The sequence below is a fragment of the Onychomys torridus genome, chromosome 7, assembly GCF_903995425.1.
Source record: "Onychomys torridus chromosome 7, mOncTor1.1, whole genome shotgun sequence".
Taxonomy (NCBI): domain Eukaryota; kingdom Metazoa; phylum Chordata; class Mammalia; order Rodentia; family Cricetidae; genus Onychomys; species Onychomys torridus.
This window is the reverse complement of record NC_050449.1, coordinates 52,762,853-52,785,333: the sequence shown is the minus strand read 5'-3', so window position 1 is coordinate 52,785,333 and position 22,481 is coordinate 52,762,853. Positions and strand designations below refer to the sequence as shown.

The window sequence follows — 22,481 nt, the reverse complement described above, 5'->3', positions numbered from 1 at the left end:
CCTTGTAGTGTACGTTGGCATTTCTTACCATGTATATAGTTGCCTCTTTTCATATGCCACATAATATGAACCACTTATAGTTTATTTAATTTCTACTGTTGGGTATTTAGGTTGTTTTTCAGGCTTTGGTTTATTCCAAACAATGATGCATTGGATACCTTTGTATGTAAAGCCATGTCTCATGTCTATACGTGTAGAATAAATTCCTATAATTGAAACAATTGGGTTAAAGGTTATGTGTATTTTTAATTTTAGTAGTTGTTGCTAAGCTGCTCTTATCGGACGCTTGACCAATTCGTTTCCACTGATGATGAAGAAAGCATGTTCCTCACAAATGTCAGTGAAAATTTTTGTTGTCAACGTAGGAGGTAGATCAAATCTCTTGGAAATATTAGTTTGCACTATTTCTCTTGCTGGCCGTTTTATTTTCGTATGTTTAGGCGCTGCTTGCATTTACTGAGTGAACTGTTTCTTCATAAACTTCGCTTCGTTATCTACTATCAGACTGACTTGCTACACTCCGAAGTCATCCGGACCCGGGCAGAGATGGTGTCTGACTTCCGGCTGCGCGTTCCCTCCCGCTTCCCTTCGGAGCTGTGCCATCTGTGGCTGCCCCCACTTCGGAGACTGCAGGAGTTTAAGAACTCCACTGCCGCTGCCTTCCACTGCTTCCTTCCTGGCTCCCCGTCTTCCTTCTTCCTTCCCGGGCTTACGACTTCCGGTTCTGCTGGCTGTCCGGGAAACGGTTGGCTTCCGGTCGCGCAGCGGTGGGCGGGGCCAAGATGGCCGAGGAGAAACTTAGGATGGTAAGCGCCGAGCATCGCTGAGGAACCGTGGCCGCCTCAGGGCGGGGCCGGGCAGCGCGCCGAGGCCGTGGGGAGGCGACGCGCCCAGGTGGCGCTCCCCGCCGGGGTGGGTGTCCGGGCGAGCGCGGGCCTGTGCAGCGCTTGGGCACAAGAGAGCGTTTTTCACTGGAAATGGCGTTTTTCCTACTCTCTAGTTGGTTGGTTTGTTTTTCGGGGTGAGGGGGCGTACTGCACCTTCTCTAGACAGTTTTTGAGAACCCACGGATTAGAAATTGGATAAGACGAAGCCTGGAAGCTCTCATCGCCCCTGCCCACGTTTTCCTTTGTGATTAATGTTTTGGAAATGTGCTGTTTGAGAATTCAACTGTTTAAATTAAGCGCTAGTTAATTCCACAGAACGGCCAGCGAGCATTGAGGCTGACCCAGTAGTAACCGGCTTTTTGCAGCACTGTCCAGCTCCCATGTCCTTGCTCGTTTGCGCCGGTCTTGTGTGTACATATTTGCTCTGTCGGTCAGGCTGGCTTCGGATTTGCAGCAGCCCTCCAGCCTTAATCTCCCTAGTGCAGGCATTGCTGAAGTGCGTCATCACTCCCAGCTGAGTTGTTTAATTGACTTATAATAATTGTACGTTTATGAGGTACAGGATGATGATGCTTCAGTACATGCGTACTGTGTATAATGGTCAAATCAGTGTAATTAGCATTTCTATTTTAGCATTTATTCTTTGCGGCTTTGGAACCTTTAAATTCCTTCCCCCCCAGTTCTCTATAGGATATGAATTGTGAGGAGTAACCACCTCTTGTGCTGCAGGACATAAGCATTTGCTCCTCTGATCTAATAGTATTTGGTTCCTATTATTGAACCTTTATCCATCTCCATCTTCTCTCTTTCCTAACTTCTTGTGCTACTCTATTTTCCCATGAAATCAACTTTTTTAGCCTCCACAGAGGAGCAAGAATGTGCCTTGGCTTTCTCTGCTTGTCGTATTTTACTTAGCTTAATTTTCCCTACACTGCTGCAGATTAGACCTCACTCTTTTTCATGACTAAATGGTATGTGCATACCACAATTTATTTATCCATTCATTGTTATCCAGTGCACCTCCATTGATTCTCCTCTTTAATACTGTGAACAGTGCTGCAATAGATGTACAGTATCTCTTTGATACAGTGGATCATAGGAATGTTTTGTTGTCTTGAGATAGGGTCTTCACATCCCAGGCTAGCATCAAAGTACCATTCTCTTGTCTCAGCATCAAGGTGCTGGGATTATAAGTATATGCCACTGGGCAAGGCCTGGTTATTCTAGTTTTAGTTTTTTGACAGTATTTTTAAAATTTATTTATTTGTATTTTATGTACATTGGTGTTTTGCCTGCATGTATGTCTATGTGAGGATGTCAGATCCCCTGGAACTGGAGCTACAGACAGTTGTGAGCTGCCATGGGAATTGATCCTGGGTCCGCTGGAAGAGCAGCCAGTGCTCTCAACTGCTGAGCCATCTCTCCAGCCAACAGTAGTTTGTTTTTTTGTTTTTGTTTTTTTTTTTAAGGAATATATTCATAATTGGACCAAATTTCTAAGAAATCCCAAATATGAAACCTTGGCTCTTACTTTACTGTTGGGTTTTTTTATATTGTCTTTTAAAAACACCAGCGAAAATATAGACTAAATTAGCTGCCTCTGGTTGGCAGTTTTATAATGCAGTGTTGTTTCATGTAGGGCCTCTGTTGTTTGCCCTTTTATTTGCAGAGGAATCACAGCGGTCTATAATCAGAAAACTCAGTACGGAGAAGGAAGCTCAAAGCATAAGATAAAATTTAAAATAGCATGATTAATGTTACTAGGTTTAAGATATTTTGCACCATTGTTGTGGGGTACTCACCAGAGAAAACCACTCAGACATGGATATAAGCCAATACAAAGTCTTTATTAGCTGGCTGGCGACTGCACTAAGTGTTTGGGATCCTAGTGTAGCTCCGAGCCTCTCTAAGGGTGAGCTTTAAGCACAAAATCCATGTCCTGGGTTGACACACTTCAGTGAACAAGAATAGTTACAGAAGCAGAACTACAGAAGCCAACAGCAAGGTCAGCACATTGAGAGACTTTCCAGGACTGTGACTGTGATGGAGTAGGTCTCTGTCTTCATTTTGGCCGGTGGGGCTGTGCTGAGGTTTTTTTTTTTAAAGGCTGTATTTATTTATTTATTTATTTATTTATTTATTATTTATTTATTTGTTTGTTTGTTTGTTTGTTTGTTTGTTTGCTGTTAGATTCTGCCATCCACAAAAGTAGCCTGAGCTAATTTACCTGCACGTATTCTCTGTGCTCTTAGGTTTTGCTTGTCCTAAGTCAGCACTACGTCAAGATACAGCCAGGGAGCAGAGATGGATAAATGTCCAGATTTTTTAAAGTAGTGAGCAAGCGCTACAAGGCACCTTGAAAGGTCTGCTACATTGTCTTTGTCTCCTGGATTCCCTAACAGTTATTCCACTGTGACTTTGTGTGAATTTATTCTTTTTCTTGATCTTTTTGGCTGTCTATATGGGAGATATATTGTTTTCACTACCTTCAGTAGTTCGACCTTTCTTGTCATGCTCAGCATGAAATGCATTTTGAATAGTTCGGTCCTTCAGAAGCCCAGCTGCTACCAGCCATGTGTCTCCAGGAAGACACATGAGACCTTTTCTCTCAAATGCTGTCCTAACCCTCAGCCAGGGGAGGGGTGGCTTTCAATGAATTTTACTTCAGTGGTTTCTGCAGTCTGGGATGGCAAAGGGAATTTGCCCCAGTCAAGGAAATGGGAACCCAATAACCCCAACATCCCCAAGAATCTCCTGAGTTGATTTATCTACTGGCCTTTTAAGGCTATTAAATGGAGTGTTGGGAAGGTCCCAGAAAAATGACCAAGTACAGAGTTCAAAATCTACTTATTAGGTCATATTTGGGACCATGCAGCATAACAGTGTGACTTTTTAGGTGCCAAAGATAGGGAGATGGAGGAAGGCAGAGCTGATCCCAGGAGCCCCACAGGATGTGTGATGTCCCAGGCTGCAGTTAACTCATTGAAATCACTAAAATTTGGTCAACTATTGCTAAAAAAATAAATATTATCAATGAAAAGCTAAATAAATAACATGAAGGAAGAGCAAATGCTCAGACTCTGCACTCCAGGGTTTACTCTTGTGCTCTTGAGGTCCTGCACTCCTGTTGTGCTGAGTTTTATGGCTTGAATGGTACCTCCACCATGGAGTCAGTTGTGCTAAGGTCTTGGAGCCTACTAAGGTCTGGAGGCCTGTAACAATCATAAGGGAAATGTATAATGTACACAATCCTAAATATGAGATAATAAAGAGTAACATAATACCACAATACAGCAGTACCATACCTTCTTCCTTTTTTTGAGACAGGTTCTTAGTATGTGGCCCTGGCTGGCCTGGGGCTTGCTATATAGCCTGGGCTAGCCTTCAACTGACTCAGATCCGCCTGCCTCTGCCTCCCATGTGTGGTGCTGGGGTCAAAGGTGTGCACCACTGCACTTAGCATGTATCTTATTGCTATAGAAGATAAGTATGTAACAGACCTTGAACTTACTTTCTTTGATGGCAGAAATTGTGCTGTGTGTTTGAGTCCAGTTGTATTGAAAGAGAATGACTTTAACACTTGATCCTTCAGTTCCTTATTTTCATTTTTTACAACTAGAAGTTTTGTTTTTTGTAGTCATTTCGTATTTTCAGTGCATGGAAGCTTGATTTTGGGGGGTGTATTTTGTTGTTGTTGTTTTGAGATGGGGTCTCACTATGTAGCTTTGGTTGGCCTGGAGTGAGGTAAGGTAGATCAGGCTGGCCTCAAACTCACAGAGATACTCCTGTCTCTATCTCCCAAGTGCTGGGATTACCTGTTCATTTTTAAAGTGGTCTAGGGGCTAGAGGCTAGAGAGTTGGCTTAGTGGTTAAGAGCACTTGGGTTGGGTTCCCATCAGCCACGTGGTAGTGTTCGCTTTGTGACAAAGGAAAACATGCATAGATCTGTAGATAGATGCTGTCTATCTGGAAGAGAGGAGCTAGAGGTGTAATACCCTGGGGTGGTACTTACCCAGCACATGTGAGCCTGGGTACATCAAGACAAAGATTAGAACTACAGCAGCACAAAACAGGTATCAAAACCAAGAGTGAAACCCACACTTCCCACCATAGTCGTAGCCTTGGCAACGCTGTCATGGTTAAGAGTTCTTCTAGGATATACCTGCCAGTGCATTGCTGGGTCATTGCATGTGTACATCTTCAGCTTAATTGTATATAGGAAACTCTTAAGATGTTTATCTTAATGTATGCTTCTACCAGCAGTTCTTTAGATTGCTTACATCCTTATGATTGCTATTTCATTACAATTTCTCAGTTATGGTAGATATGAACTTATGCCTTACTGTTATATTAATTTGTATTGTTCTGATTATTGAAAATCATTGGCTGTCTCTTCCTGAGGTACAATGTTTCTTTGTAGTGCTTATTTTTGTACTTTTCTGTTTTTCTGGTTCGTTTGTATTGTAATTTCTGCTGTTGATCTTTTGTCATTTGGGGGTTTTGTACTACAAATAACTTCCCTTTATTTATTGATCTTTCATTTCTGAGGAGAAAATAAGCCTTAGACCCAGTTTCTTCTCCTATACACACCAATAAGACATATTGCTTCCTATACCAGATGTATGTATGTGTGGGGTTTTCCTCACACACTAAACAAGGGAGCAATTCTGTAGCAGCAGCAGATACCAGCTGAATATCTCTTAAATTTAATTCTGTTCAGACAGTACTGTTTGTCCAGAGCTCCATCTCCAGGATTGCCCCTTTCTATGTGCCAATTGAGTTGCAGCTTGGTAATTTGCTTCTGAGCAGCTGGCTATTAAATCATACACGTAAAATACATATAAAATAAGTCCTTTTTTAAAAGGATGATTGTTAATAGGCTGAGTGGAAAAACCCAGCAGTGATGGTCTAGTTAGAGTCTTCTTGGCTGCTGTGCAGCAGTCCTAGAATATGATCTGGATATTATAATGTATCATCAGATTGGGTAAAGAATCTCTTTATTGGCCACCAGTACCAAGGCCAAGGGAGATTCAGGTTCCTATGACCTGTCTTAGGGAAGAGAAATTCTAGTATGTATGGCATGTCTTGGGAAGAGACCAGATCAAACTAGGGCTGGGGAAAGGGAGCAGGAGGGAGGGCAGTAGGAATGGAGAGAAGGTAGGAGGAGAGATGCTTTGAACCTTTAGTAATGTTCCAGTAGGGTCTAACCATTTAGAAAGTAACAAAGGTTATGAGAGTTATAAGCCAGCAACCATAGATTTAACTCTGTGTGTGTGTGTGTGTGTGTGTGTGTGTGTGTGTGTGTGTGTGTGTGTGTGTCTCACAACTCTTTTATGAAACGGAAGTTCTTAATTGTAATTGAACCTGAGCTCTGTTCAGTCTTTACTTTCTGTATACTTTAAAAATTTTGCCTTTCTGCTTTTAGTCTTTAGTCCACTCTTACCAATTTTCTTTTTTCTTTCTTTCTTTTTTTTTTTTTTTTTTTTTGAGCTGAGGATTGAACCCAGGGCCTTGTGCTTGCTAGGCAAGCACTCTACCACTGAGCTAAATCCCCAACACCCCCAATTTCTTTGTGAATGTTTCCTCTGAGGTCCATTTTATCTAGTGTATTAATATTGATACTTTGGTTCCTTTTTTTGTATTTTCTTGATACATCTTTTCTATTTTTTCTTTGTCTTAATATTTTAATTTTGTAATTATAACAATCATACACCTGGCAGCAGTGGAGCACGCCTTTAATCCTAGCACTTGGGAGGCAGAGGCAGGCAGATCTTTCAGTTTGAGGCCAGCTTGGTCTACAAAGTGAGTTCCAGAACAGCAAGGACTAAACAGAGAAACCCTGTCTTGAAAAACAAAACAAAACAACCCCATCCCCCCAATGCATCTAGATTTTAGTGTCTTACCATATTTTTAACATCTTTCTGTTAAGTAATTTGGTATGTCTGTGAATATGCACTTGTGTGTGCATAGCATAGCACATGTGTGGAAGTCAGAACAACCTAAGGGAGCCAGTGCTTCCTCTACCATATGGGGCCTAGGTTTGAACTCAGGTTGGTAGGTTGGCAGCAGGTGTCTTTACCTGCTGAGCCATCTCACAAGCTCCAGATAATTTTTGTTTGAGGATGAGTTCTTTCTGTGTTTCTTAGGTTGGCCTCAAACTTTTTGGCTTAAGTGATCCACCTGTCACAGCCTCATGAGTAGCTGAAACTATAAACAGTTGCCATCATGCTTTACTTAGTATTTTTAAAGATATTTTTGATTTTTTCTTGTGACTGGATAATTACACTTTACTTTGCTCTTGCTCTTCTTGTCCCCCTGTTTCTCTCATTTTACGTGTTGGAAGTCATGTTCCTGGAGCTGCTGCACAGCCTGCAGTTCACTCCACTGTAGCTCCTCCTTGGAGAGGGACTTTGTGACTCCCGTAGCTGCTGAGCTTCCTGAAAAGTTCCTTATACGTTTCCTTAGCTCCTCCAGTCTTGTGAACCTCCGTTCCCCTCAGGAGGGACTGTTGCAGTTTGGAGGAACTAGCTACACAGCACCACACTGCTTCTGCCAGCTCTGACATTCTCTGTTACTTTGGAGGTGTGCTATTGATTATCTTCCTCCATTTTTGGTTTGAACATTGGGCCTTTGGAGTTTTACGCCTTCCATGGCCAAATGGAGGCAGCAGCAGCAGCGGTAACCTGTGGGCTTAAGAACAAGTGTCAGAAGGCAATTTAATATCACATTTGTTTAATAGGATCAGAGCAGATGCTTCCCCACTGGAGCCTATGACCTCCACAAACACAGGTCTTTGTCTTAGCTTATAGTACCAGGCAGGTGTTTCCTCCAGTGAGTCCAGTCTTCAGTCCAATCAGAAAGTAATTGGTGACCCTAGTGGGTACATCTTGCCTGGCATGTTGGTAGTGGAGCTTGCAGGTCCATAGCGGAGCAGGACTGTGAGCAGCACTCACCCCCACACTCCCACCAGCCAGCATATTGCTTTATGGCATTTGGAAAGCCAGCCAGCAATGTTGGAGCTCCCAGCCCAACCCCAACCTGATATCTCCATGTCCTCCAAGTGTGTGGTGTTTTAAGCAGTAGAGTCCTCCCTGACTAGTTCTGGCTTGCCTCTAACAGCAGTAGCAGTAGCCTGTGTTGTTTTGGAGGCCTTAGGGGCCTCCTTAGCCAATAACTCATGGGAAGTAGCCCACCTTTTATACTAGGATTCTTATCCAACAACTTTAATGTCTCCTGAGTGCTCTTTCCCACCCATACATGCCTTTTAAAAAAATTTGCATTGTTATTGGTATTTTGCCTGCATGTATATCTGTGTAAGGATGTTAGATCTTGGAGTTACAGACAGTTGTGAGCTGCCATGTGGGAGCTGGGACTTGAACCCAGGACCTCTAGAAGAACAGTCAGAGCTCTTAACCACTGGGCCATCTCTCCAGCCCCGCATGCATGCTTTTAATTCAGATTTCCTAACTGCTATTGTTACTGTCTTTCCAGATGCCTTTTGAAATCTGTAAGACTCAACACCTAATAATATATAACAAAAGCTTTTCTTTTGCATGTATTTGTGTGCATGCTGTGTGTACGTATGTTTCTGTATGTGTGGGCTTACATCTATGGTGGGTGAGTGTGCACATGATGCATGTGGAGGCCCAAAGGTATGATATCTGGTGTCTTTCCCTGTTGCTCTTTACTTCTATTTATTGAGGCAGGGTCTCATTTGAACCCAGATTCTGCCAATCAGCTAGGATCTTGTTTCTGCCTGCCGCACCTACCCAGCTTCTGTGTGGATTCTGGGGATCTGTATTCCAGTTTTCACATTTGCAGGGCAAGCATTTTCTCCATGAGGCTTCCCCCAGCTCTTATGAAAACTTTCTATAGAAGGTGGGTAGAATCACTAAAAGCCCATTGCTGTCTGCTGCAAGCAAGTACCAGGTGGTCTTGGGTGGCTAAGGAGACACTAAAAATGAAATGTTAGTAAGGTTCAATATAGCAGTAAATATCTCATCACTTGTGTCTATTTTTGGCTCAAAGAGCAATGTTGGGTATGACCGTTGAATGGATGGCTAGCCCTCCATAATCCACAGTTATTTCTATGAGCATCCTGAGTGCTGATGTACACCTTCTGACCTCTGATGACTTTGGCTGGGGCTGACTTGTGCTGGTTAGCTTGATTCTTGCCCAAGGGGAAGCAGGGCTGCAGTTTATCCTGCTGTGCTAGCTGTTGGAGCTGCCCCTGATTCCAGCAGGCTCTGGGCCAGTACTGTGGCACTTACCTTCCTATCACTAGACTATTGAAAGGATCCTGGCCTGCGTGAACTGGGTCCACTTGCAGTGTATTTTCTTGCAGGGGAGAAATGGACACCACATACTCTGGAGAAATAGCTGTCCACTTCTGGAACAACCTTTTTTACTTCCACTTTATTTTTTTATTTTTTATTTATTTAAGCCATTGATGCATTCTGTGAATTTTTGCTTGGGCTTTAAAGTTCCCCAGAAGTTCCCTGGCACCACATTTTTTTTGTTAATTTTTTCACTTATAACTCTTGTTCAGTACAAGTCTTGCACATCTACCTTCTTACTTATGTCCTGGACAGAACCCATTCTCTGCTTTGTTTTTCTCTCATCCCCATTTGAATGCTTTAGCATCTTACAAACTAAATTTATGTATATACCTATTAAGTTATGTCTTCCAGGGCCTCTCCTACCTCACAAAGATCTTGTCCAACCATGGGATCCAATAAAACCACTAAAGCCCCTGCCTGTCCTGAGTGCCTGTTGAACGAAGTGCATTTTTTAATGGTTTATGGGCTTTGGTCTAAGTAGTTTGGCAATGGCTGTCTCTCAAAGGGAAGGCCAAGGATCTGGTTATTGTTCAGTCCATGAGATTGGATGTCTCAGCAGTCCTAATCTGGTGCTGGAGTCCCAGAGAAATCCTAGAGAGCTTTCAGTTTTCAGTCTAGACTGGAATCCCAAAGAAGTTGGTTCTAGCACCAATGAAAGAATGACTCATGAACAGGATAGATGAACTTGCCAGTGAGACTGAGGGCAAGCAGGCAAAAAGCAAAAGCTTCCTTCTGTTGGCTGTCAACAGAAGGTGTAGCCCAGGTTTAGTGTGGGTCTTCTGACCCCAAATGATCCAACCAAGAAAAATTCCTCACAGGTGTGCCCAGCTGCTTAGGTTTTGGTCAATTCCAGATGTAGTCAACTCAAAAACCAAGATTAGCCATCATAGTTAGTGTGTATAGAGTGTGTGTATAGATGCTGTACACGTGCTATAGCATCCACATAGAGGTTAGATGACAACTTTTGGAAACCGGTTCTCTATTTCAAACACTGGGTTCTGATGATTGAACTCAGGTTGTCAGGTTTGTGAGGCAAAAGTTTTTAGCTGCTGAGCCATCTCACTGGTCCTTCTTTAAAACTTTTTTATATTTATTTACTCTTGGGTTGGGGATTTAGCTCAGTGGTAGAGCACTTGCCTAGCAAGCACAAGGCCCTGGGTTCGATCCTCAGCTTAAAAAAAAAAAATTATTTACTGTGTGTGTGTGTGTGTGTGTGTGTGTGTGTGTGTGTACAGTAGAACACATGTGGAGGTCAAAGGACCTCCTTCTACCATGTGGATCCAGGGGGTTGAACTCAAGTTGTTGGACTTTCTGAGCCATCTTTTTTTTTTTTTTTTTTTCCCCGAGACAGGGTTTCCCTGTGTAACTTTGCGCCTTTTCTGGAACTCACTTGGTAGCCCAGGCTGGCCTCGAACTCACAGAGATCCCCTGGCTCTGCCTCCCGAGTCCTGGGATTACAGGCGTGCGCCACCACCGCCCAGCACTGAGCCATCTTATAGTGCTTTGGGGCCCAGTAGACTGGGCATTAAACCCTGCCTTTCTCATGCCTAATCAATCCCTTGGGAATTTCTGTCCTTCTGTTGTCTTTAGAAGCCTCAACCTGTAATAACCAAGTGTTCTAAATGACTTATATGAGCCAGTCCATCAGAGGCTTTATTTCCCTTGTATTGCCTTAGGTTATGCAGACTTTGGCTCAAGGAAGGATGGGTAGTTATTTTACTCAGTTTTTCTGCTTGCATAGCACTTGGACTGATTATGTCCACCTCCATGTCTATAGTCTCAGGCTATGAGAAAGTCTTTCATTCCCCATTTAAATGTCTCCCCCAGTCCAGGAGATCCTTATTATCATAGTTTCCTATTAGGGCCATTATTCAAGCCTCAGATTGCACACTGGATCATGGACTTTCCCTTTCCTCTGTCTTAAAGGTCAGATTTGAGGGCATCTTCTCACTTCTGTGTTCTTCTACACTCCAGTTCTTCCTCCCATGAGGTCCAAGTTCTTGGGTCCTAGACAGTGCACTTCAGATCTGACTTGTATCCTGTCAGCTGTAAGACATGGCAAGGTAGCATCTCCATCTTTGCCCTTCCTGTTTCCTGCCAGATCAGAGGCTGATGTAGAAGACAGTGTAAATGGATGGTTCTCTCCCACCTGCCAGTTCTCGAATAACCACTTAATATTACTTATAAAGGCTCAGCTGGTAGCTCAGGCTTATTACTAACTTGCTCTTACACTTAAATTAACCCATAATTCTTATCTGTGTTTAGCCATGTGGCTTGGTACCTTTTCTCAGTGTGGCATTTTCTCATCTTGCTTCCTCTACAATGGCTGGCGACTCCTGACTCCGCCCTTCCTCTTCCCAGCATTCTTAGTTTGGTCACCCTGCCTACACTTCCTGCCTAGCTACTGGCTAATCAGCGTTTTATTAAGCCAATTCGAGTGAGAAGTCTTTATAGTGTACAAGAGGATTATTCCACAGCAGGACAGCACCTGCGTCTTTTGTTTACATAGGCAAGTTCTTTGGAGTAGACAGCCAAAGATCAGTTGTATGTCTTCTTGCCCACAGTAAAGTCTATACAATAGCTGTTACAGCCTGTTTAAGGTCTCATCCCATATGCACTACTTTCAGAGACTGCAGTGTATTCTCTAGTACATCAGTGGGTTGGAAATATCCTCATATGTACATAGTGGTCACCCTTTATTAAGGAAGCTTGTCACCCCATAATATATACTGTATACTATACCCCATACTGGGATTCCTCCCTAAGGACACTTCAGGCTTAGATGGATAGTGTGACCTTGATTGGATGTCTTACTACCCATTGCAGGACACAATAACTGCCACTATAGTAAGGAGGCATACTGTGCCATTCTAGCTAGGTAAAGATAGCTATGTTAGGGTTAGTCCCACCCCACCCTCAGACAGATCAGCCTCAATTAACATGTCTCCTCACCCATCATCATAGGGACTATGCAACAACTCTTCTTTGGTTCTGTTGGTCCCTGTTTGGGTACCAGTTATGTTGTGCAACTTTTCTTGGAAGACAAACATTTGTCTTCCCTGGGTAGGGCACTAATAACAAACCAAAGAAATGATTCCCTTTGACTGGTTGGTGAACCAGTGAGTTTGTTTGGGGTTACTTATGGGAACAAAGGTGACCTAACGGCAGTTACATAGCAGAAAAGACCACCTTAGCATTGGTGATGGCCCCCAAGCCTATATTCCTGCACAGCTTCAGTAAGTCCCATCAGACTGTCTCCCCAGCAATTATTTACTACTTCCATGACATTGTGGGTGTGAATCTTGAGCTTTATGAGACAGTAAGTTTCTTCAGCTCTTTGAATCTAGTTTCCTCCAGGAGGAAGTAGCCACATAGCATCTTCCTTTTGTAAGAACTAAAGACGTTTTAGAATGCAGACTTAATTGGTGCATGCTGCAGGTATCATCAGATACTTTACTACCCATTGCTATCTGCCCATTTATTCCATTTTTAGTTTTTAGTTTTGTACTTCTGTCTTGTACATACCACAAGCCACACTGTTTGTATAGCAAGATGCTGAGAATACTCACATGCTTTTACCAATTCATTTGCTTATTTCACTCCTTCATTCTGTGATTGCGTTATTTCCTAATGTAATTTTTTTTAATTTCTTTTTTTTTTTTTTTTGAGGACTGAGATCATTTACTCTCATCATTTATTTCCTAATGTAATTTCTTTTTCCTTCTTTTTTTCTTTTTTTTTTTCTTCCGAAACTGGGTTTCTCTGTGGAACCAGGCTGGCCTTGAACTTGCAGAGATCCACCTGCCTCAGCCTCCTAGTGCTGGGATTAAAGGTGTGCACACCACTGCCGGGCTGTAATTTCTTTAAAAGCTGAAGAGTCTATAAACCGAAATTCCGAGTCTTTCACATTTGCCTTTTATTATTATTACTGTTATTATTTGTGGAACTGTGAATTAAACTGGGACTTCATACCTGCTAGGCATGTACCACTGCATGACACCCCAGCCCTTTAGAATTTGTTGAGCTGGGGTTGCATTTCAGTGGGAATTACTTAGTATACAGTTTTTATTGCCCTTGCCGTACTTCTTTTTTGTTGCTATTATTGTTTTGTTTTTAGTTTTTTTTTTTTTTTTTTAACAAAAGATTACATGTATGGGGGTTTTACCTGGATATGTGTGAGTGTACCATCTGTGTGCCTGATGCCCACGGAGGCCAGAGGAGGGCACTGGATCCCCTGGAACTGTTGTGAGCCACTACATGGGTGCTGGGAATTGAACCTGGGTCCTCTGTAAAAATAGTCGGTGTTCTTAACAACATCATCTCCAGTTCTGTTGTTTTAGTTTTGAAACAGGGTTTGCCTATGTATCTGCGGTCAGCCTTAAACTGGAGATCATCCTTTCTCAGCCTTTTAAGTGATGGGATTATAGGCATGCATCACCATGTTTGGCTTGGTACCTTTCCTCATAATATGGCTGAGTGTGTAGTTTCTTTCGCCAGTTATGGATGTGCAACTAGTAGTATATGTTGAAGAGGCTGAGTAGGCAGATCCTGAGTTTTAGGCCAGCCTAAGTTACATCTTTTTAAAATTTTTTGTTGTGCAGCTAGAGAGATGGCTCAGTGGTTAAGATCATTTGTTGTTCTTGCATAGGACCCAGGTTCCATTCTCAGCACCCACATGGTGGCTCACAACTGTCCATGACTAATTCCAGGGGACCCAATGCCTCTTCTGAATTGTGGGCAGCAGACACAGACACAGTACACAGACATGCAGGCAAAACATTCAAACACATAAAATAAACAAATACTTTAAAAATTTTTACTTCTGAAAAAATTACAGCCAGTATTTCCCTCCTTATGTTAAGACATACACATCTTTTTGCTGTTCTTGTTTTTGTTTTGAGACAGGCTCTCACTATATAGCACTGGCTCTCTTAGACTGCTAGTCTCTAATTCTGAGATCCTCCTGGCTCTGCCTTCCTGAGTACTGAGATTATAGGTATGTGCCACCACAACTGGTCCATATCATGGTGTATAAGGGAATTGATAAAAGAAAAATCCATTTAAAGATTTTCTAATAAGTTACAGTGTAAATTAGTACATTATCTTCATGTGCAGCATCTTCCTCTATTTCTCTCCACCTTATTTTTTAAGATAGAATCTCTCACTGCACCTGGAGTTACTGATTTGACTAGGCTGGGTGGCTAGTGAGCTCCAGGGGTTCACTTGATTCTATTTCCCGGTACATACGTGCTTTTCTACTCAGCTTTTACTTGGGTACTGACAATTGGAACTTGGGTCTTCATGCTTGTGCTAAAGGTACTTGACTGAGTTGTCTACCTTCCTTTTATCAAACAGAGACCATGGGCTGGTGAGATGGCTTAGTGGAGAAAAGGGCTTGGTATTGAACCTGACAAGAGTTAGGTCCTTGGAACCCACATTGGTTAAGGGAATAAAAGACTCTTGAAGGATGTCCCCTCTGTACATGCACATGTGTGTGTATACATATACAAAATGTAAAAAAAATTCAGGGTTGGAGAGAGAGCTCAGCAAATAAGAGCACTGATTGCTTTTCCAGAGGACCAGGTTTAATTCCCAGCACCCACAAGGCAGCTAACAACTGTCTGTAACTCCAGGGGACCTGACGTCCTCACACAGAAATACACACAGGCAAAACATTTTCTGGTTTGCTGAGAAGTAGAGCATTAAGTATACTTTATAATGTATCTAACAATTTAGATATTAATATGAGTATATGTTGTACATTGTAATTCTGGTACATTATAAATGCACGTATAATATGCATTGTACATTATGAGCAAGTTGGATAGCCAAAGAATAATGTGGTAATTTAAGTCATAATCAGAATGCCTCTTTATACATCTCTTCATTTAATGGATTTAGTACATGACTGGTGAGTTACTGACAATTCTTGTTATGTGAATGTGCTTTCAATTAGCAATACGTGGAGCTGCTTTAACATGGATAACTTCTTTCATTTCAGAAAACTCAGGTTCCTGAATCTCAAAAACCCAGACCAAAAAAAGGTCCGTATATAATTTCATTGTATATATGTATGTATGTGTATGTATATATATATATATATATATATATATATATATATATATATATATATATATATACACACACATACCTGGTTTTTTTTTTTGTCTCCCTGATTCTGATATATATATACCAGAGCTTTGTAAAGTGTGTTGGGAAAAGCAGTAATGGTTCAACTCTTACACAATATCTAGTTTTTATTTTATCCAGATAAGTTTATTATTGACCTGTAATGTACTTAAATGTTGTTTGTTTAATGTCAGTGTACACTAATTTTTATTTGTGTAATCATTCAATTCTTGTATAAATCAGACCTCCCCTAATTTTATATATATGTTAAATAAGTGTGACATTTAATTTTATTTAAAAACTTACATTTTTGAGACAGGGTCTTGCTATGTCAGTTTCCTGAGGGAAAAATCCATGCCCTATTTATCTTTGTTTAAGACTGGCCCCACACTCACTGTGTAGCTCAAACTGGTCTTGAACTTAAAATACTTCTTTCTCAGCCTTCCGAGTAGCTGAGATTTATGAAATTCAGTTGTAATTCTGCAAGTATCTGACATAATTACTAGTATTTTTATAGCACTTCTGGATGTGGGACTCATCCTGCTGTTGCCTCACTTAACAATCACATGATTGAGCTGGTTAGGTAGGCTGGTATGTGCTGTGGCTGTCAGTCCAGCATGTAGTTTACCCTTTCTCAAGTCAGGCCCATGCATCAGTTGACCAGGCCTAGGAGAGGACTGCGCTTCAACCAAGAATTAGTCCAGGGCCAGCAGCATGGCTCAGTAGGTTAAGCGACCTGCTGCCGACCTAATGATCCAAATTCAATCCCTAGGACCCACATGGTGGAAGTAGAGAATCAGCTTCTCCAGTATTGTCCTCTGACTTCTGCATGGGTGGTGTGGCACATATGTATCCACACATGGAGAGCCACAAAATAAACTAATATAATTCAGAAAACAATACTTATGTAAATTTCCAAATTCCATGAAGAACTTAATGTGGTATTGTAATTACTTATGGTTAGTTTAGACATGAGGACATGCTAAAGGAGGAAATGTAACACTGATTACATTGTTTCTTATGTCAAAATATGCTTTCCAGCTCTAGAGTTTCCTATTGTGGAGAAACAGAACTGGTTGATCCATCTCCACTATATCCGGAAGGATTATGAAGCATGCAAGGTGAGAGGCTGCAACAATGGAGGGATTAGAGGCAGACTGGGCAGACACTGGCAGTGTCTGAAGCATAGCATGGCAGTTAATATCTTGAATTTGCACCCCTACCTTCCTGCTTTAGACTTCATTATTTTAATTTAAATAATAGCTTATCTATCGACATTGACTTTAATTTTGTCTCTTCAGTGTTTTTGTATAGCAAATAGAACCAGGCTCCTTCCTGCTTAAAACTGGTCACGATTTTCCCATTGTACTCAAGCCCTTTGGTATGACATTTTCAGGCCTCCTCTTTCTGACCCTCTCTTTTGCCTCAGCTTTTCTTCCTCCACTTGCCAACACACAGTTTGAAACTTTTCACCTTAGGAAGCCTTCCTTGATTCTCTGAGTTGGAATCAGATGCTGTCTTTTGAGCTCCTAAAGTACCGGAGCCGAGCCTGTCATAGTATAGAACCCATGTGATTTGCTCACCAGAGGATCCCTGGTGTCTGTAACGGTGCTTAGAAGTCTCCTCATGTTTTCTAGCTTCACTAGTTAAGATTTTAAATAGGGATTGAGAACATTCTTGTGTCATGAACCAGATAGAAGCTTAGTTAATGAGTTAATTTTGAGATACGGTCTCACTTTGTATCCATGGCTAACCTAGAACTTGCTGATTAGACGAGGCTGGCCTCGAACTCACAGAGATCCTCCTGCCCTGCCCCTGAGTGCTGGGATTAAAGGCGTGTGCCTCCATGCCTGGCTAGACAGCAGTTTAGACTTTAGGGTTACTGTAGTCATCGTCTCTTGTATGTCATCATCGTTTTGTTTTGTTTCTATTTGAAACGGTTTCATGTAGCCCAGGTTAGCCTCAAACTCGATAGGCAATAGAAGATGACTTTGATTTCTTGATCTTGTCTCCATGTCCTGAGTGCTGGGATTGTAGGCATGTACCGCAATGCATGGTTTCTTTTTTAAATTAATGCAAAAACAGAAAACTTACTAAAAATTTTTTTAACTTATGTGTTTGGAATGTTTTGCCTACATGTATGTTTGTGCACCACATGCAAGCAGTGCTCGAGGAGGCCAGAAGATAGTGTCAGGTACTGGAGTTACAGTTAGTTGTGAGCTGCCTTGTGGGTGCTGGTAATCAAACCCCAGAAGAGCATCAAATGCTCTTAATTGCTGAGCTGTCTTTTCAGCCCTAAAAGTATTGCAAGTGAGGGATGTACAGAAATATCCTGAGAGCCCTTAGATTGCTAACCTCATTCTAAAATAAGAGATGGTAAGAAAAACAAAAACCCTGAAGGAACTACCTGATTAGACTATTAGTATCCTAGGTATCTCATATATTCCCCTTGTCTAGTCCTACTCTTTTCTTGGTGACACTACTTAGGTGTTCTTCTCTTTTAGGCTGTGATCAAAGAACAGCTTCAGGAGACTCAGGGGTTATGTGAATATGCTATCTATGTCCAAGGTAAGACATACTGTTTCTTTTCTTACTGGAAAAATATATTTAGCCTAGATTCTTGGGGAACAAAATAACTCAACATCTTAGGGAATACTTAAATTCAGATAATGTCTCACAAAAGTCTTATTCACTATCCTTTGAAATTTGAATCCAATTCTGTGTGTGTGTTGCACATACACCTGGAGGTCAGTGCATGACATGGGGTAAATATGGCTTTTTTTTTTTTTTCCTGGAGACAAGGTTTCTCTGGGTAGCTTTGGAGCCTTTCCTGGAACTCACTCTGTAGCCTAGGCTGGCCTCGAACTCACAGAGATCCGCCTGCCTCTGCCTCCCAAGTGCTGGGATTAAAGGCATGTGCCACCACTGCCCAGTTATGATTATGTTTTTTTAAATATATTTTTAAATTATTGTTTTACATGTTTAAATGTTTTGCCTGCATGTGTGTCTGTGTATCATGTTTAATGGCTGGTGCCTGTAGAGGCTAGTGGAGAGCATTGGATCCCCTGGAACTAGAGTCACAGGTCGTTGTGAGCCACTATGTGGATACTGGGCATTGAACCAGAGTCCTATGCAGGAGTAGCAAATACCCTTAACAGATTGAGCCACCTTCAGCTTTTCAAAATATTATTCTTATGAAGAATTTCTGTGATCTGCAAAAAGACCAGTTATCTGGGCATAGATGCTGTTGCAAGAGTGGGCAGGTGAAAGTTACCGTATTACAGGTTTTTCCTTACTAACACTTTACTTGCTTCTATCCATTTAGTGATGACTGATTGGATTCAAAGTTATCCAAAGGCTTTCTCTAATGTGGTATCTTACCTCCTCCTCCATTTTTTTCTGATGCTAACCTCTTCTTCCAAGAATATGGTGTATTTTCTGTGTTTTCTTTTGTTTGGCAGCACTGATTTTACGCCTGGAAGGAAATATCCAAGAATCCCTAGAACTCTTTCAGACGTGTGCTGTTCTTAGCCCTCAGTGTGCTGATAATCTCAAGCAGGTGGCCAGATCTTTGTGAGTATTGGAGCAATCACAGAAGACCACATAAAATGCTTTCTCCTGGGCCAGGCAGTGGTGGTACACTCCTTTAATCCCAGCACTTGGGAGACAGAGGCAGGTGGATGTCTGAGTTTGAAGCCAGCCTGGTCTACAGAGTGAGTTCCGGGATTATTAGGGCTGTTACACAGAGAAATCTTGTTTCCAAAAAACAAAAAAACAGAAAACCCCAAAAACAAATAGAAAGGCTTTTTCCTGAAATGCATTCGAGGAGAGCCTAATGCTGGTAGCCAGATGCCTGATAGGGGGGAAGCCAGTGAATGGTAAGTAGAATGGGTTTCATTTTGAAGAGCATGGATTAATCTGGAAGTCAGCCAATATTAAGGAACTCAGGTCTTTCCAGTTGGATGAGAACACTGTTTTTTGTCATAGTGTGTTATACCATAACTCCTCTATAATCATATAGGCAACTCATAGCCTGTTATTCTGGTATTTAGTGGAGTATCTGACATATTATAAGCTTATGGTATTTTGAGTGAATGGCTTTCGGACTCCTAAATGGAAACCTAACTTCTTCAGAGTAGTGTAGTGTTCTGTGCACTACTAGCTCCTGTTCCTCCCTATGCTGCATCATTTTTTACATAGAAATCAATTCTTTTTTTCCTCTCAATTCATGATCAAGGAAAGAAACTTGGCTTCATGAGGAAAACACATGCCCTTATTGGATGATGTTGACAAATGATGGAAGCTCATGCTTAGTGGTATTATCATTTGACTTTTTGTTTGTTTGTTTTTATAGAACGCTGTAGGAAGTAGTTATAGGAGAGTGCCACCAGCATTGGTGTGTATGAGACTAAGGCCTTAAACAATTAAACCAATGCAAGCCCTGCCTCCAGAGCGTCTGCTCTTGGGACACAGCTCTGTCCTTTGTCTTTCCCACACAACCAACTCGAGGGTTTAAAACAGTTTCAACAGTTTTTAGCTCTGTGGAATATGTGTGAAATGTGAACTTGTAGAGTTACTCTTATAGGAGTTAGTTAGCTGGGTGTGGCAGTATACACCTGTAATCCTAGTACTTGAAGGTGGAGGCATGAGGATCAGAAGTTCAAGGTCATCCTTGGTTACACAATGAACTGGAGGCTAGCCTGAGTTACATGAGAATCTGCCTCAAAAACAAACCAAAAATAATGAAATTTGAGTAATTACAGAAAATGTATTTTCACAGATTTCTTCTGGGAAAACATAAAGCCGCCACTGAAGTATATAATGAAGCAGCTAAACTTAACCAGAAAGATTGGGTAAGAGATGTCATTTCTTTCTTAGCATGTTCATGGTTCCATTTTTCAAGTGGCTTTTTCTTCAGAGGCAGGGTCTCATTGTGTGTGTAGTCCTGGCTGGCCTCAAATTCATTATGTAGAACAGGCAGGCCTCAAACTCAGAGAGATCTGCCTGCCTTCAGTCTCCATAGTGCCCAGCCGTTGGCTAGAATTCACATGATCAAACTGTCTTTTGATTCTGTTTTCAGCATGGCATTTCTCTATAACTTTGCAGGCATTATTGTATAGTTTCCAGCTGTTAATGCTGCTGATGGTTTTACCTGGTCTGATTCTTGCTGTGATTATCTCATCTCATTTCCAGGAGCTCTAGGAGTTGAGTTGTTTTACCTTTGGAATTAGAAAGCATCAGCAGTAGATGTCTTCTTCATTGCACTTTTGGTATTTTTCCCCTATCCGCTTGGCAGTCAGTCAGCTGTTTCTTTTGCCTTTCTTTGGATCAAGACAAGTTTAAACGACACTTTGTTTTCCTTCTACCATCCTCCCTTCCTCCCTTCCTCCCTTCCTCCCTTTCTCCCTTTCTTTTCTTTTTTTCTTACTCTCTCTCTCTCTCTCTCTCTTTCTTTTTTCTGATTTGGTTTTTCGAGACAGGGTTTCTCTGTGTAGCTCTGTCTGTCCTGGATCTCATGTTCTGTAGCCCAGGCTGGCCTTGAACTCACAAAGATCCGCCTGGCTCTGCCTCCCGAGCGCGCTTCCCTTTCTTATTAGTGTATATTAATTGTACAAAACAGTGGGTCTCACTGTGACCTTTTCTTAGTGTGACCACAGTCACTGTCCCTATCCCCTTATTTCCACCATATATTTGTATAAATTGGGGATTATGTGTAAGTACAACACAAAATCAGATTAAACATTCTCTTTATAAATTAAGCCTCCTCCCTCATGGAAATCCACCTCACTGGTTTTGGAATTCATTTGGTAGTCCTAGAATTTCAGGCTGAGATTTACTCATGGTTAGTTAATGGTGAGTTAGTTATCTAAGAATTATTAGAATTAGTAATTCTTAGATAAGGAGCTCAAAGGAGCAAGGAAGAGCAAGCCCTGAGAGCCTGTGCTTTAGCCACGGCCTCTGAATGGGAGGCTGGAAAGTCCATTAAATGTGGACCTCAACTGGACGAGGACTCCCCAGGGAAGGAAAACAAGAGTGGGCCTCTGGTGGGTGACCAGCCCTGGCTGTACAGTGACTGTCACTTCCTTTCAGACACAGCAGCTCTGTGCCTTTTAACTTGTCTCTCATTTTCTATTATTTTATTCTTTACATCCATTTTTACATCTTTACATTTGCTCAGTCTTATCTCCCAGATAGATTACTGTTTTTGCTTTTAGCTGTATATATTCTAGTAGCCTATCCTTTTCCTTAATTTCAGTAGTTGTATTTTGATTTCTAAGTAGTTTGTCCACCCCTCCTCCTCCTGTCTCTGTCTCTGTCTCTGTCTCTCTCGTTTGTTTGCTTGTTTGAGACAGGGTCTCACTATGTAGCTCTTGAGCTGTCCTGGATCTCGCTCTGTAGACCAGGCTGGCCTCGAACTCAAGAGCTCTTCTGCCTCTGCCTCCCCAGTGCTGGGACTAAAGGTGTGCGCCGTCATGCCTGGCACTCCTTTCCCTTCTCCCTCCCTTCTCCTCTACCCTCTCCCTATCAGTCTGAAGTTGTGTGTTTCCAGTTACCTTTCTCTTTCTGCTTTCCTTTAGTTGTTTTTCTCTTGTTGACTGATCCTTGCAGAGACCTTCCTCTGTAGAGAAGTAGATTGACTATAGTAGAGAGAGAACACAGTTTTCCTTGGATTACTTAGGGCACTAGTTATGAAAAGTTGAATAACACTTTACTTATTGTGTTCACAGGGTGTGCGGGGTGGGATCAGGGTGTGGGAGCTTGTTCTCTCCATCCATCCATGGTGTAGGGATTGAACTCAAGTCAGCTGACTTGGCCACAAGTACCTTTACCCAGTGAGCCATCTCGCCAGCATTATGATTTTCTAAGTATATTTCAATCTCAGTTATTTTTTTTCTCTGGGTGTGGTTTTTAACTTGAATTTTTTTCATCACATCCATCTGTTTGTTTTGTATACACTCTATGTATATGTGAGGACACATGCTTTGTTGCATGTAGAGGTCAAAGGACAGTTGGTGCTTTCCTTCAGGAGGTCGTCAGGGTTGGTGATAAGTGCTTTTGCCCACTGAATCATCTTACTGTCATTATCCCCATTGTCTTTGTACACAGGGTCACATTTAGTCCACGC

The 22,481-nt window shown here is 41.8% G+C and overlaps 1 protein-coding gene across 2 annotated transcripts in view; it reads left to right on the top strand.

The window, feature by feature from the left end:
- Window positions 1-711: 711 nt before the first annotated feature.
- Window positions 712-22,481, top strand: part of Bbs4 (Bardet-Biedl syndrome 4) — a 39,941-nt gene continuing 18,171 nt past the window's right edge. Inside the window, exons 1-6 of one of the 2 annotated variants that reach the window (XM_036192810.1) lie at window positions 712-806; window positions 15,228-15,270; window positions 16,397-16,476; window positions 17,860-17,923; window positions 18,817-18,928; window positions 20,136-20,208. In XM_036192810.1, coding sequence (XP_036048703.1) covers window positions 783-806; window positions 15,228-15,270; window positions 16,397-16,476; window positions 17,860-17,923; window positions 18,817-18,928; window positions 20,136-20,208 — 396 coding nt within the window. In that variant the 5' untranslated portion in view covers window positions 712-782. Of the gene's footprint in view, window positions 807-15,227; window positions 15,271-16,394; window positions 16,477-17,859; window positions 17,924-18,816; window positions 18,929-20,135; window positions 20,209-22,481 lie in introns of those variants that run through there. The other variant, XM_036192811.1, reaches the window with a different exon arrangement.